This window comes from Protopterus annectens, chromosome 10.part0, assembly GCF_019279795.1.
Source record: "Protopterus annectens isolate FY-2018-M chromosome 10.part0, PAN1.0, whole genome shotgun sequence".
In the NCBI taxonomy this organism is placed as follows: Eukaryota; Metazoa; Chordata; order Ceratodontiformes; family Protopteridae; genus Protopterus; species Protopterus annectens.
In genome coordinates this window covers 297,160,259-297,172,563 of record NC_056744.1, presented here as the reverse complement: position 1 = coordinate 297,172,563, position 12,305 = coordinate 297,160,259, and the positions used below count along the sequence as shown (strand labels likewise).

Sequence of the window (12,305 nt, the reverse complement as noted above, 5' to 3'; positions counted from 1 at the left end):
CTGACAGTGGTCCTTGCGGAGGTGAATGACCTTAGACACTCTGCCCAGAAGGATATGATTAAGCTTGCTATACATGTATCTTAGATGGGAAAGACAGTGACATTGAGTGCTATTTTGCTATCAGCTGAGAATGATGCCAAGATTCAAAGATAAGAAAATTGGCTTTAATAATTAGTTATGTAGTTGGTGTCATTCTAGGGGGATCCGATATGTGCTAGCTTGGCATGAGATGGCTGATAAGTCTACCTGTTTGCCAGTTGACCTGTATCTCTCTTACCAAGACTTTCACAATCTGGCTACAGCCTTTTCTGTCTCCATAGTGCCTTATAAAGCAGAGTCCACCTGTAGGACAGTCCGACTTAGTAAATTCTAATTTGGAACAAATTAATGTGGCTCTACTCAAAGCCAGGAATCTTAACAAAAAATGCCCAAACTTGAGACTCTCCTGCAACTTGAACCCATTCATATATGTGCAGTTACAGAAACATGGTTTCAGAGTAATGAAAGCATGCCATCTGTTCCTGGGTATAATGCCCATCACATCTTCAGACCTACTGGCAACTGTGGAGAGTATCAGTATTAGTCAAGAATATCTTCACCTTTCAACAGATTCCTTAGGACATCATGTGTGAACTTTTAGAACTGCAAATCACCTTAATCAAAACTAAATATAATTCACAGACAGCTAGCTATAAAATACCCTCTCTGCCTCCTTCTGAGTATGACAGATATCTAAACACTTTAGCTGCAATTCCCATTAAACTCAGAAACTATCTACTGGGGGACATCAACTATCCATCAATAAACGGGGTGACTTAAACTGTAAATGTCATTATGCCCAGCACTTCCTAGACATTATAAATGTTAACTTTCTTTCACAAATAGTTAACTGTCCTTCTAGGGACCCCAATATCCTGGACCTTGTCCTCCTAAATATGTCCACTTCTTGTACATATCCATATGTATCATCATGTCTTGTTAAACCAGACAATTTAATGACCGTTTTTAAAACTGGTGGTGCTTCCACTGTAAATAGCTCTTCGTTTAGGGACTTCTCAAAAGCAAGCCTTCTTTAGTTACTTGATGGCTTACATAAAAATCTGCTGTAATCCTCCCCTGAAGGATCCTATTGCTAACACTTCTACTTCCACTTAAATAGTTGTACTGATAAGGTAATCCCTATCCACAATGAATATAATGAGAAGTTTAAAAACAACCCCTGTGATGAAATATCTATATAAATTATGTAACAAGTGAAAGAAGATGCTTAAAGCTTATAAGAAAACTCATTCTGCCTACCTTAAGAGCATACTTCAGCAAAATAGCCAATAAAATGAAAAATAACTGCAAATTTTACTTTAGCTATGTCAAGAAGTTAAGAATTAACACCCAAGAGAGTTTGGAGCTAGTTCATAATAATGCTACACACTCTGATTCAAAGGAAATAGCCAATATCCTAGCTAACACATTTAGTGCAAACCTTACTCACTAACAGTTATAGCTATCCCATGGTTTTCACAATCCCAGCCACCACCTCTAATTACTGTGGAACAAGCTCTCTCAGCCCTTTCAATACTAACAATACTTCATCCATGAGCCCTGATAACATTCCAGGTTGCCTAATTATCTGTGCCAAACATGGTCTTTCTGAACCCCTAATTAACCTCTGTAAAGTACAGTTGTGTACACTTACCATAAATGTAGATGTTCGAGTGTATTCACTGTTGCAGACATCACATTTGGGTTATCTGCCTGCAGGTAGCCCTCAGTCAGCCTGAATACCAGAGTCTTTGGATTTCTGTGTCGGATGCTGTCGCTTCTTCACTGATGTCAGGTCATCAGGGGTATAAAACATGCAGCCAACATCATTACAGCAGTTTTTCTTGCCCCAGATGTCAGGTGCCCCCACAATAGGAAGCAATTATATGGTATGGAACACCCCCAACAAAAAGCAAATACACAAGATACAAAATATGCCAAACAAGAAAGAAAGGTAGGGCCAAAAGAAGTCAGGGGGCTGGAGGGAGGGTAACCAGGACTGCAACAGTGAATACACTCGAACATCTGCATTTATGGTAAGTGTATACAACTGTACTATGTCCTTCGTGTTTCACTGTTGCAGTCATCACATTTGGGTAGATTCCCACAGCTAAGGAAGGGAGGAGGTAGAGAGCATTAGGGCCAGCAATTAGGCCCTGTAGGACTGCTGTGGCAAATCCAGCTCTGGATTTATAAAAGATAGGCAGGTGGTAATGCTTGGTGAAGGTATGTACAGAGCTCCAGGTAGCAGCTTCCAGGATGTCCCTGGTAGGGACTCCTCTGAGAAATGCTGCAGAGGTAGATGCAGCCCTAGTGGAATGTGATCTTATCCCCTGTGGGGTAGGTTTTTCCATGGTGCTTGTAGCAGAAATGAATGTAATGGGCTATCCATTTGGAAATGGTTTGTTTTGATATGGCCCTCCCCTCTGCCCCTGCAGCAAAGCTAACTAGCAGCTGGTCAGATTTTCTGAGAGACTTAGTCTTGTCCAAACAGAATCTAAGTTGTCTGTGCATGTCCAGAGAGTGCAGTACCCATTCCCCTTTATCTTGAGGATTAGGGAAAAAATAGGCAAATGAATGGAATGGTTTAGGAACACACTACACACCACCTTGGGCATAAAGGATGGATCAGTCCTGAGAGAAACCCTGTCCGCATGGAAGATAAGGAAGGGTTCCACCGCCATGAGGCCTGTAATTCAGACACTTTTCTTGCTGAAGTGATGGCTAGAAGTAAGGCTGTTTTTCAGGAAAAGAATTTCAAGTCTGCTGTAGCAACTGGTTCAAAGGGGGGGGGGGGTAAGCTTTTCCAATACAAAGTTAAGGTCCCAGGCTGGAGTGGGAGCTCTCCTGGGGATCTTAAATTTTTGGCCCCTCTAAGGAATTGTTTTAGCAAGGGGTGAGAGAAGAGGGGTGGCGCAGTATTATACTGTGCTGAAATGGCAGAGGCATGAATCTTAATTGACGAGAAGGAAAGGACCTTGTGGAGCATTTATGTTAAATAATTTAGAATATGAGGTAAGCTGGGCACAGCTGTGCCCATCCCCTGAGCCTGGCTCCAGGAACAGTATCTTTTCCACTTTTCAGAATAGGATTTTCTAGTACTAGGCCTCCTTGCCTCAAGAATGACATCCAGCACCTGCCTAGGCTGCAAGGTTCAGGGTTTGAAGCTGAGGGTGCAGAATCTGGCCCGCCTGCTGGGACAGCAGGGAAGGGGTCTGAGGCAGGTGCCACGGTTGTAGCAGTGTTAGACTGCGTCAGAGGGGATACCAGTGCTGGCGTGACCAGTTTGGTGCAATCAGTATTGTCCTTGGCTTGTCCTGTTTTATCTTTAGTAGAAGCTTCGAGAGGAGAGGCAGAGGGGAAAGGCATAAACCGAGAGGCTTTCCCAGGTAAAGGACAGGGCATCCCACTTTCCAAGCTTGGCTGTGGGGAGTTCTGGTGCAGAATTTGTTTAATTGGTAGTTCTGAGGGGAGGCAAACAGGTTTACCTCTGGAGTCCCCCATTTGTTCCTCAAGAGGTTGAATATTTTGGGTTCTAGTTTCCATTCGTGTGGGTCCATGAGATTTCTGCTTAAGTCGTCTGCCAGTGAATTTAGTTTTCCTGACAGGAATTGAGTTTCTAGGTAGTTCAAGGCTGTGTTCCACAAAGCCATGGCTAGTCTGCAGAGGGGATAGGAGTGGGTTCCCCCCTGCTTGTTTATGTACCACATAACTGGTGTTGTCTATCTTTACCAATAGTTGTCCTGGAAGCATAAGGTCTTTGAAGGCTGTCAGAGCATTCTGTAAAGCTAGCATTTCGTTTTGATTGATATGCAGGTGCATTTGTTTGGGGTTCCATTTACCCTGAATGCACTGCCCTGCCATGTGAGCCCCCCATGCATAGTCTGATGCATCTTGTAAGGGGTAGAGTGAAAGGGTGCCCCTTGTTGTGGTAACAGGCGTCTGCCCAACAAAGGAACTCTGTTCTTAGGCAAGGAACGACAGGAATCATTGTATCCAGGTCCTGAGAATGTTGACACCATATACTTTTTAGATACCATTGGAGTTTCCTCATATGCAGTCTTGCATATGGAATTAACAGAGTGCAAGACGCCATGAAGCCCAAGGCTTGCGGTATTTTCCTTGCAGATAGCTGGGTTTTTGTGGTCAATAGTTTGAAGTAGGTTGTCAAATAAACTTGTTTCTCCGGAGTGAGGAATGCCATTTGGGAAGTTGTGTTCAAGCTTGCTCCCAGGAATACAATCTGTTGGCAGGGTACTAGGTGTGACTTCTTTTCGTTGATGGTGTACCCCAGTGAGGTTAGTAGTTTCTTCACAAATGTCAGGTGTTGTAATAGCAAGTCCTGGCTTTCCTGCCTGAATCAGACAATCATCCAAGTTTGGGTAAATTTGAATATTTCTCTGCCTGCAAAATGCAGTGGCTGGAGTTAGGCACTTTGTGAACACCCTGGGTGCAGTAGATAAGCCAAAGGGAAGTGCAGAGAACTGAAAGTGCATGGAGCCTGCCCTGAAATATAGGTATTTGTCTGCAGGATTCTCTTATTGGGATGTGCAGGTAAGCTTCCTTTAAGTCTAGGGTTGCCAGCCAGGCATCCTTGGTTAGCATAGGAACAAGATGTTTAAGAGGTAGCATTTTGAATTTTGGAACCACCAGAAAGGTGTTGAGAATAGAGAGGTCCAGGATAGGATGCCAGGAGTTTTCTTTTCTGGGTACCAAGAAAAGTCTTGAATAAAAACCTTGTCCCCTTTGTTCTGCTGGGACAGGATGAGTAGCCCTGACACTGAGAAGAGAGAGAACATGCTGTTGGGCTTCTGCCCATTGATTTGGGGGGAGGTCTGGCCAACCACTTGGGTTGGTAGTGTGTGGAAGTGGAATCTGTATCCTCAGGAAAATATGTTCAAAACCCATCTGTCCTGGGTAATGAGTTCCCAGTTTCTTGCATGCAGGGCGAGCTTTCCTCCTAAGGGAGCAAGTAGTTGGGCAGGGCTTGGAAGGGTTAAGGTTAAGTCATTGTGCCATTTTTCTATAGGGGGTGGCTTATTACTCCCTGCTTTGGAGGTGCCCCCTCCCCACTGCTTAGATCTGTGCGTAGCCTGAGACTGAAGTCTTGGTGGTCTGCTGTTCCTGGGTTTGGACTGAGAAGGCCTGGGAGGAACTGGAAAGGACCAGTTCTTTGAAGGCCAATGCCTACTGAATCTGGGAGGCTGTATCTGTAAGAAATTTTTAACAGTTTGCATAATTTGGCTTTTAACCTCCATCCTTTTGAGGACTTCTTCTGCTTTGGTGCCAAAAAGGCAGTCTTGGTTTAAGGGAGTATCCAGTAATTTAGCTTTAACATGATCTGGCAAGTTTTGTTCCTTAAACCAAGCATGCCTTCTAAGTACAGACCCAGTGACAGCAGCCCTGCAAGATGCTTCTAAAGCATCAACACCACACTGCAAAGTATGTTTACCAACTTGTTCCGCAGAATGCATTAAATCTTGCAAGTCTTTGTGTTTAGCACAGTCAGGAATCAACATCACTTTCTGTTTAAGTAGTCCCATAATATGCTGCTGATACTTTAACATATGAAATTGGCAATTTAAAGCCCCAATGGCCAAAGTAGCAGAAGTGTATACCTTCTTACCTCATCTGTCTAAATCTAGAATCCCTATCAGAAGGGGTGATTTTTGGCAGTAGTAGCCTTAATGCCTTTTGGTCCCTGGGAAATGTTCTCTGGATCCACAGTAGGATTCTTGAAAAGGAACTTGTGAGAGTCAGGCACTCTGTAGTACCTGTCAGGTTTTCTGGGTGCTGCAGGCAAAGTGTCTGGAGTAAAACTAGATTCCAGGAAAACATCATTTACAATAGCCAAAACAGGAGGGATAGCTAGAACCTGTGTTGAGTTAGGAGTAATAACTCCCCAAGTCTCTTTTTGGAGTCAGAATAGTCCTGGCTTTCCCAGCGGAAATGCTCCCTAAGGGTATGCAAGGTTTCACCAAAAGAAAAATCTTCTGGAGGGAAGGCAGAGGGAATGGAATCCTCTGCATCAGAATCCTCATAAGTAGATAAGGGCAAATCCTGGTAGTCAGAAGGAGCAGAGATATCAGATTCCTGATCAGAAGAATCAGAAAGAAAAGCAGTTCTAGGTCTCTTAGAAGGGGAAGGCTGGCTTCCCCTAATTAAGGTAATAAGGTCTTCAGCCATTCTAAGCATTTGTTTTTGAGGCATATGGGTCTGAGTATTCGGTTTGGTCGTCGGTTTTCTAGTCATAGTGCGAGATTTAGGCCTGAGGAATTCGGTACTTCTAGATAGAAATTATGCCGTTGGTTTAATATGAAAGTCTGTAGGTCTGAATACACCCTCAAAAGCCGATGCCTGCACAGCGGCTCTGGACCCATCCAAGGTAGAGACATTCGCAGGTTCCATAGTCGAAGAAGCATCTCACGGCATACCAGACTCCAAATGGGTCTCAGTAGAGGCCTGCAAATCTGAAGTAGCGGGTATCAGGGGCTGCAAAAGCGCCTCACTGAGTACCGGCGGACTGGCGGCTAGCTTAAGGAAGCATTGTCAGCAGTTTTGGACCTGTGCAGTCTGTCTCTGTCTTTATCCTTATGTTTTTTCGTAAGATCGGTAGTCAGATGGCTTAACGAAGCCATTTCGGAGTACAGAGATCAAGAACAAAAGTATTTAGCTACAAAAATAGCCCAACGGCGAATAGTTTAGGCGTTGAACAAAGCACAAAGCTGACAGCGAGGGACGTCGTGGTCTGGGCCTAAACAGGTGATGCAGTAAGAATGAAAATCTCTATGAGGTATTTGCTTTCCACAGGCAAGACAATTGTTAATTTTTTCTGACTTCGGTTAGAGCAAGAAAAAAGGATCCCCAATGGAGTACTTATCTATTTTTTTGAAGACTTCGGGTCTTAAACTCGAAAACGAAAATATCAGGAGTCGGACGACCGGCATTTGCGAACTGCTTCTGTTTCGAGCACCGCACGGCAAGAAAGACTGGTGTAATGGTGTCGGCTGCATGTTTTATACTCCTTACGACCTGACGTCATGGAAGAAGCAAAAGCATCTGATGCAGAAATCTGAAGATACTGGTATTCAGGTCGACTGAGGGCTACCTGCAGGCAGATAACCCAAATGTGATGTCTGCAACAGTGAATCACGAAGAACATTCTAAGCCTCTCCACTGGTTACATGCCTGAAGCCTGGAAAACAGCCATTGTAATGACATTACAAAAGGGTGGCCAACCACCAACCCTGGTAACTACAGACCCATTAGTCTCTACCCTTATAAGTAAAGATATGGAGTGCATTATCTCAGACGTCATAAATCTGGACATTGAAAACCTCTTAACAATGGACCTTCGTTAATCTGGTTTTATCAAAGAAAGAGCCCTGACTCTTTAACCTTATTAATTTCTTTGAAAAAGCAACTAAAGCAGTGAGCAGTGGTTATGTAGTGCAAACAGCATATCAAGACTTGGCCAGCTACTGACGCTATTCCCCATGCAAGCATTATTGGCATACTTGTAAATCTAAATATAAATCCTTATAATTTGGGATGGACAGTTAATCAGCTGTCTGACACAACATGTGTGGTTATGGTACCAGGTGCCACGTCTGAAAGAAAACAGTTACCAGTGGTATACTACATGGCTCAGTTTTGTGGCCTCACCTATTTGTCATATATTTGTCAGACATCCAGGCCAGTACTTTTGGCCTGTGGTTAATTAAGTTTGCAGATGACTATAAATTGGGTGTTGTTATTCGATCTTCAACTGACTCACAATTGTTCCAAGATGGCTTAAACCATATTAAGAATTGGTGCGAGGACAATGGTCTCAAATTAAATGTAAAAAAATGTAGTATACTTTATTTTGGTAAACAAAACAGTTGCACTGATCATATAGGAGAGTTATCCCTCCAGTCAGACATTGTAAGTGACCTGGGTACTCTTGCTGATAAGTCCTAATCATTTGACCTCCTTGTCTCCAAAGTAGTTCAGAAAGATTTTATCTGGCCCACTAATTTTCCAAGAGCATCTCCACTAATTCCAAAGATCCCCTTTACTCATATTGTATCAGTCACATTACTGAATATAATGCATCACTTGGCGTGTATTTATCTAAATATATCATACAACTTGAGAGACCTCAGAGATTCATAACTTAAAAGATCAGTGACTTCAAAAATCTTAGTTACCATTAGAGACTGGTAGCCCTTTCTCTGGATTCAGTCTCTTACAGCCTCCTCCATGGAGTTCTATGACTAGTTTTTTGTGCCATGAAAGATTCAACCCAATTTGACCTCATATTCCTTCAAAGAATTAATGGTACATCGAATACTTGGTTAAAATAACTAAACCTTCATCAGCAAATAAATAAGACATGTTGGCAAGATAGATTCATATCCCCATGTATCCCTCACCTCTGGAATAAACTTCTACTACATGTCAAGCAGACTAACACCCTTGCCACCTTAAAGGTAAACCTAGATAATTGGATGGGCAGCTTCAGATTCTCTCCCGGTCTTTCTTGTCTTGCCCTCCTTAAGGCTGGAGGGAAATTTTGAATAGGGTCTTCTGGCTAGGCTTGAAATGGTCTTAATACTTACCTATGAGCCTATGCATATGAGCTTTAACTGTATAGTTCTAAAGTATCTCTTCAAATCAGATAACATAAACCTCCTTGTTCTATGGGGAGAATCAACTTATCCCACTTAATGCCTGCTCTCGTCTCTTCCTTAAAATAAATTCATTCAACTCTTTATTAATTGTTATCAACAACTTTTCCTCTTGTTGATAAAGATATACCTGACCAGCATACAAGACTAAAGGGACTAAAAACATTTTCAATGAATATATTTTACTATCCATAATCATAATCAAGTTAGTTTCTCAGGTTTTGTATAAAAAGTAGCTGCTGGCCTTTCTTAGCTAAAGTATTACTAACATGTTAAATATCTCAAAGTGATAACACGATTTCTGACTTTCAGAGATAGGTGAATCTACCATTCTAGATGAATTTTCTGATTTTGATTTGTTTCCCTCATGGCTCCATATTAGGTCCCATTTTTTTTTAATTACCTTCTTCAACGACATGCATACTGCAACAGATCATATTACGCTAGTCCAGTACACAAATGACTCAGCTCTCATCTGCTAAGCCCCACCCTCAATCAATTGCAACGTTCACGCCAATAAATGCTCCACTAACTTGAATAATGGTTTACCAACTCACACCTTCTTCTATACCTCCAAAAGACCAAACTGATGCTTTCTGACAACCTCTAACAGCACATTAACTTCTCAATTACACCTCTTACCAATACTATCATTGACCACCCTACTCATAAACATTTAGATATCATTATTGATCATAAACACCACCTCAGTAGGCACACAGAGTATGCTATATAAAAAAACAAACTCACATGCTTTGCAAGGACAACTCCTATCTAACTGGCATATCACTTTTAAATATAGCTCAGCTCTTACTCTTACACCTCTTGCACTCTTCTGCCATTACGACCAGCATTCTTAAATCACAATTACTACAAAATGCTTACAACAAAACTGCCAAGTATACTGGGAATGTCCCTAACAAAACATATAACAAACAGTATATTATACCATGACCCCCCATTAATATTCCAAAACGTGCACGCTGATTGGTCAGCGTGCACATTGTAAATCGGAGTTATAGTAATGGAAAAAGGTCCATTAGTATAACTCTTTTTTTTTTTTTTTACAGCAACAGAGAACGCAAGATCTCCGTTGCTGTTTACAGCCTGTCTCGCTATGTTAAACGAGTTTAACATAGCGAGACAGCTTTTAAAAAAGCAACGGAGCATCTCCGTTACTTTTTTTAAAGCTGTCTCGCTATGTTAACCCCTTTGACATAGCGAGACACTTTAAAAAGCAACGGAGATCTTGCTTTCTCTGTTGCTTTTTTCAAAACTGTCTCGCTATGTTAAATGGGTTTAACATAGCGAGACAGCTTTAAAATAAGCAACAGAGATTCTCTGTTGCTTTTTTTAAAGCTGTCTCGCTATGTTAAACCCGTTTAACATAGCGAGACAGTTTGTAAAAAGCAACGGAGATCTTGCTTTCTCCATTGCTTTTGCCAAAAGCTCTGATGTACTGTGTAGGCATACGCATGCGCACTACATCAAAACTGCCGCAGAATATCAGACAGCTGCAGAAGGGCAACAAGGAGGCATTATACAATGCCATTATTTAAGAAAAATAATTATTTTTTTCTTAAATAATGTCATTATATATAACAATAACCACTTCTGGGTGTGGGTAATGCTGGATTTACCCACGGTTGGCTTTGTTTGGTCCCTCGGGCCTCGCCCTCGTGACCAAACCACACCAACCGTGGGTAAATCCAGCATTACCCACACCCAGGCGTGGGTTATTGCTATAATATTCTAGGGATTGACTGGTTAGAACTGAAATACACAACAGCATTAAGCCAACTAAAGACCATAGGCTGCATAACATACAAACTACATAAATGAAAGTATCAAAATCTAATAGTCACTACAGTGGCTACATGCTGTGAATGTCGCCAGTGTATGGAACTCTATTTTACCTGACATAAGGCAATAACCAAATCTAACTTTTTTTATAAACTAGCAGATTACCTAACCTCTGATTGGGTCTGTACATGTCACTCTTAGAACTTATCAGACTAATTTTTACCTCACTTACCCAGCACTTTTGTCGGAACACCATCTTTTTGAAAGAAGCTTCATGCTCTTTACTAGAACTATCAAAACTTAAAGCATTTAACCCTCCTACACTACGTCTGTTATGTACAGTCCCTGAAAGCATTGCATATTTCAAAACTACTGACGTGTGCCTTGCCTAATATCCTGTACATGTCGGAACTATTTTGAAACGTCTTATTATGATCCATTCTCCCACACTACTTTGTGCCTTTCTATGACATCTGGAGCTTTTCTCCTGAGGCCTACTCTGAAAACGGGCTTCTGCTCAGCAGGACTCTTCCAGTCAACAAACATAACCAAGTTAAATAAAAAGCTGTATGTGGTGTTTTATTATTTTGAGGTACATCAAAACCACTGATTATGACCTTCCTCAGACTAAAATTACACACAACAGCATATGAAAAACATAAAATACACTGTTGTTTAAAGTCACATATGCCCTTTCTTATTATTAAATGCAAATGTAGTACAGTACAAGATTCTCCCTTTGTCTACAGTTCTACGAAGATACCAAAGAAAATGTGTTTAATCAGCAGTGTTGGCATCATGGAAAATGTTGGGTGTACATTTATTGTACTTTCTGTGATGCCCTGCACTCTCCTATTGATTATGCATAAATCACCATTAAGTAAAATTATGAGACCGAGTCATATAACTTGGAAATCCTAAGGTCAGGGTATAAAAAGCAAATAGGATTAAATATTTTCCTATTCAATTAATTAAAAAAAATAATTTTCTTACAAGGTGCACAACTGCAAATGCAAATACCTAGCATAAGAAGGGCAGAAATATCTGTGACACAAGTAATAATTCTCATGCTAAAATTAGTGATTTCTTGGTGTGAGAACAAAGTGGGATAAAACAGACAGAAAGGGGGCAGGTGAACAGGCTCTCACAATTGAGTTGCTTTAAAACAGATGACTTTTAAATTTGGTGCTACTACTACATTTTAGAACTGGGTCTATACATCACAGCAAAATACTCTCTAGGGGACTGAATATTAAATGATATTTCTGCTACACATCTCTCAGCTTCCACACTCAGCCTTACTGACTTTGAGGCAGTCCAATTTGATATCTAAACATGGAAACTTGTCAGCAACTACAAAAGATTAGACAAATATATATCTTTATTTTCCCCCTTTGTTCTGCAACACCTTGACTGTAATGTTTTGCATAATATTAATTTAGCAAACAAAAGAATGAAAGGAGAAGAAAAAATATTACCTTTTGAATTCCAGATACATTTAAGGCTGCATGGTGTGGTGCAACAGACATAAAGTCATTGCCAGTAAATAATTCAACTTGTACTTTTTGAATCTTCAGAGACAAAAGAAGATCATCAATATCTGAACCTGAAAAACAAGCACAAGAATTTGCCTCACTAACTTCACTTCTTGGGAGTGATTCATTACTATATTTACTTGCATGTTTGGTCTGTAGTTCTGAACTAAATTGCCAGAGACCTCCATTAATGCACACATTTGAACATCACTTTACATAATAACAATGGAATGAAGCTTAGACTATGAGATATACT

The 12,305-nt window shown here is 41.1% G+C and overlaps 1 protein-coding gene across 2 annotated transcripts in view; it reads right to left on the bottom strand.

Moving 5' to 3' along the window:
• LOC122813052 (cholesterol transporter ABCA5-like) overlaps positions 1–12,305 on the bottom strand; it is a 2,390,735-nt gene that overhangs the window by 836,616 nt on the left and 1,541,814 nt on the right. For both annotated transcript variants that reach the window (XM_044085171.1, XM_044085172.1), the window contains exon 21: positions 11,993–12,120. In XM_044085171.1, coding sequence (XP_043941106.1) covers positions 11,993–12,120 — 128 coding nt within the window. The remainder of the gene's footprint in view (positions 1–11,992; positions 12,121–12,305) is intronic.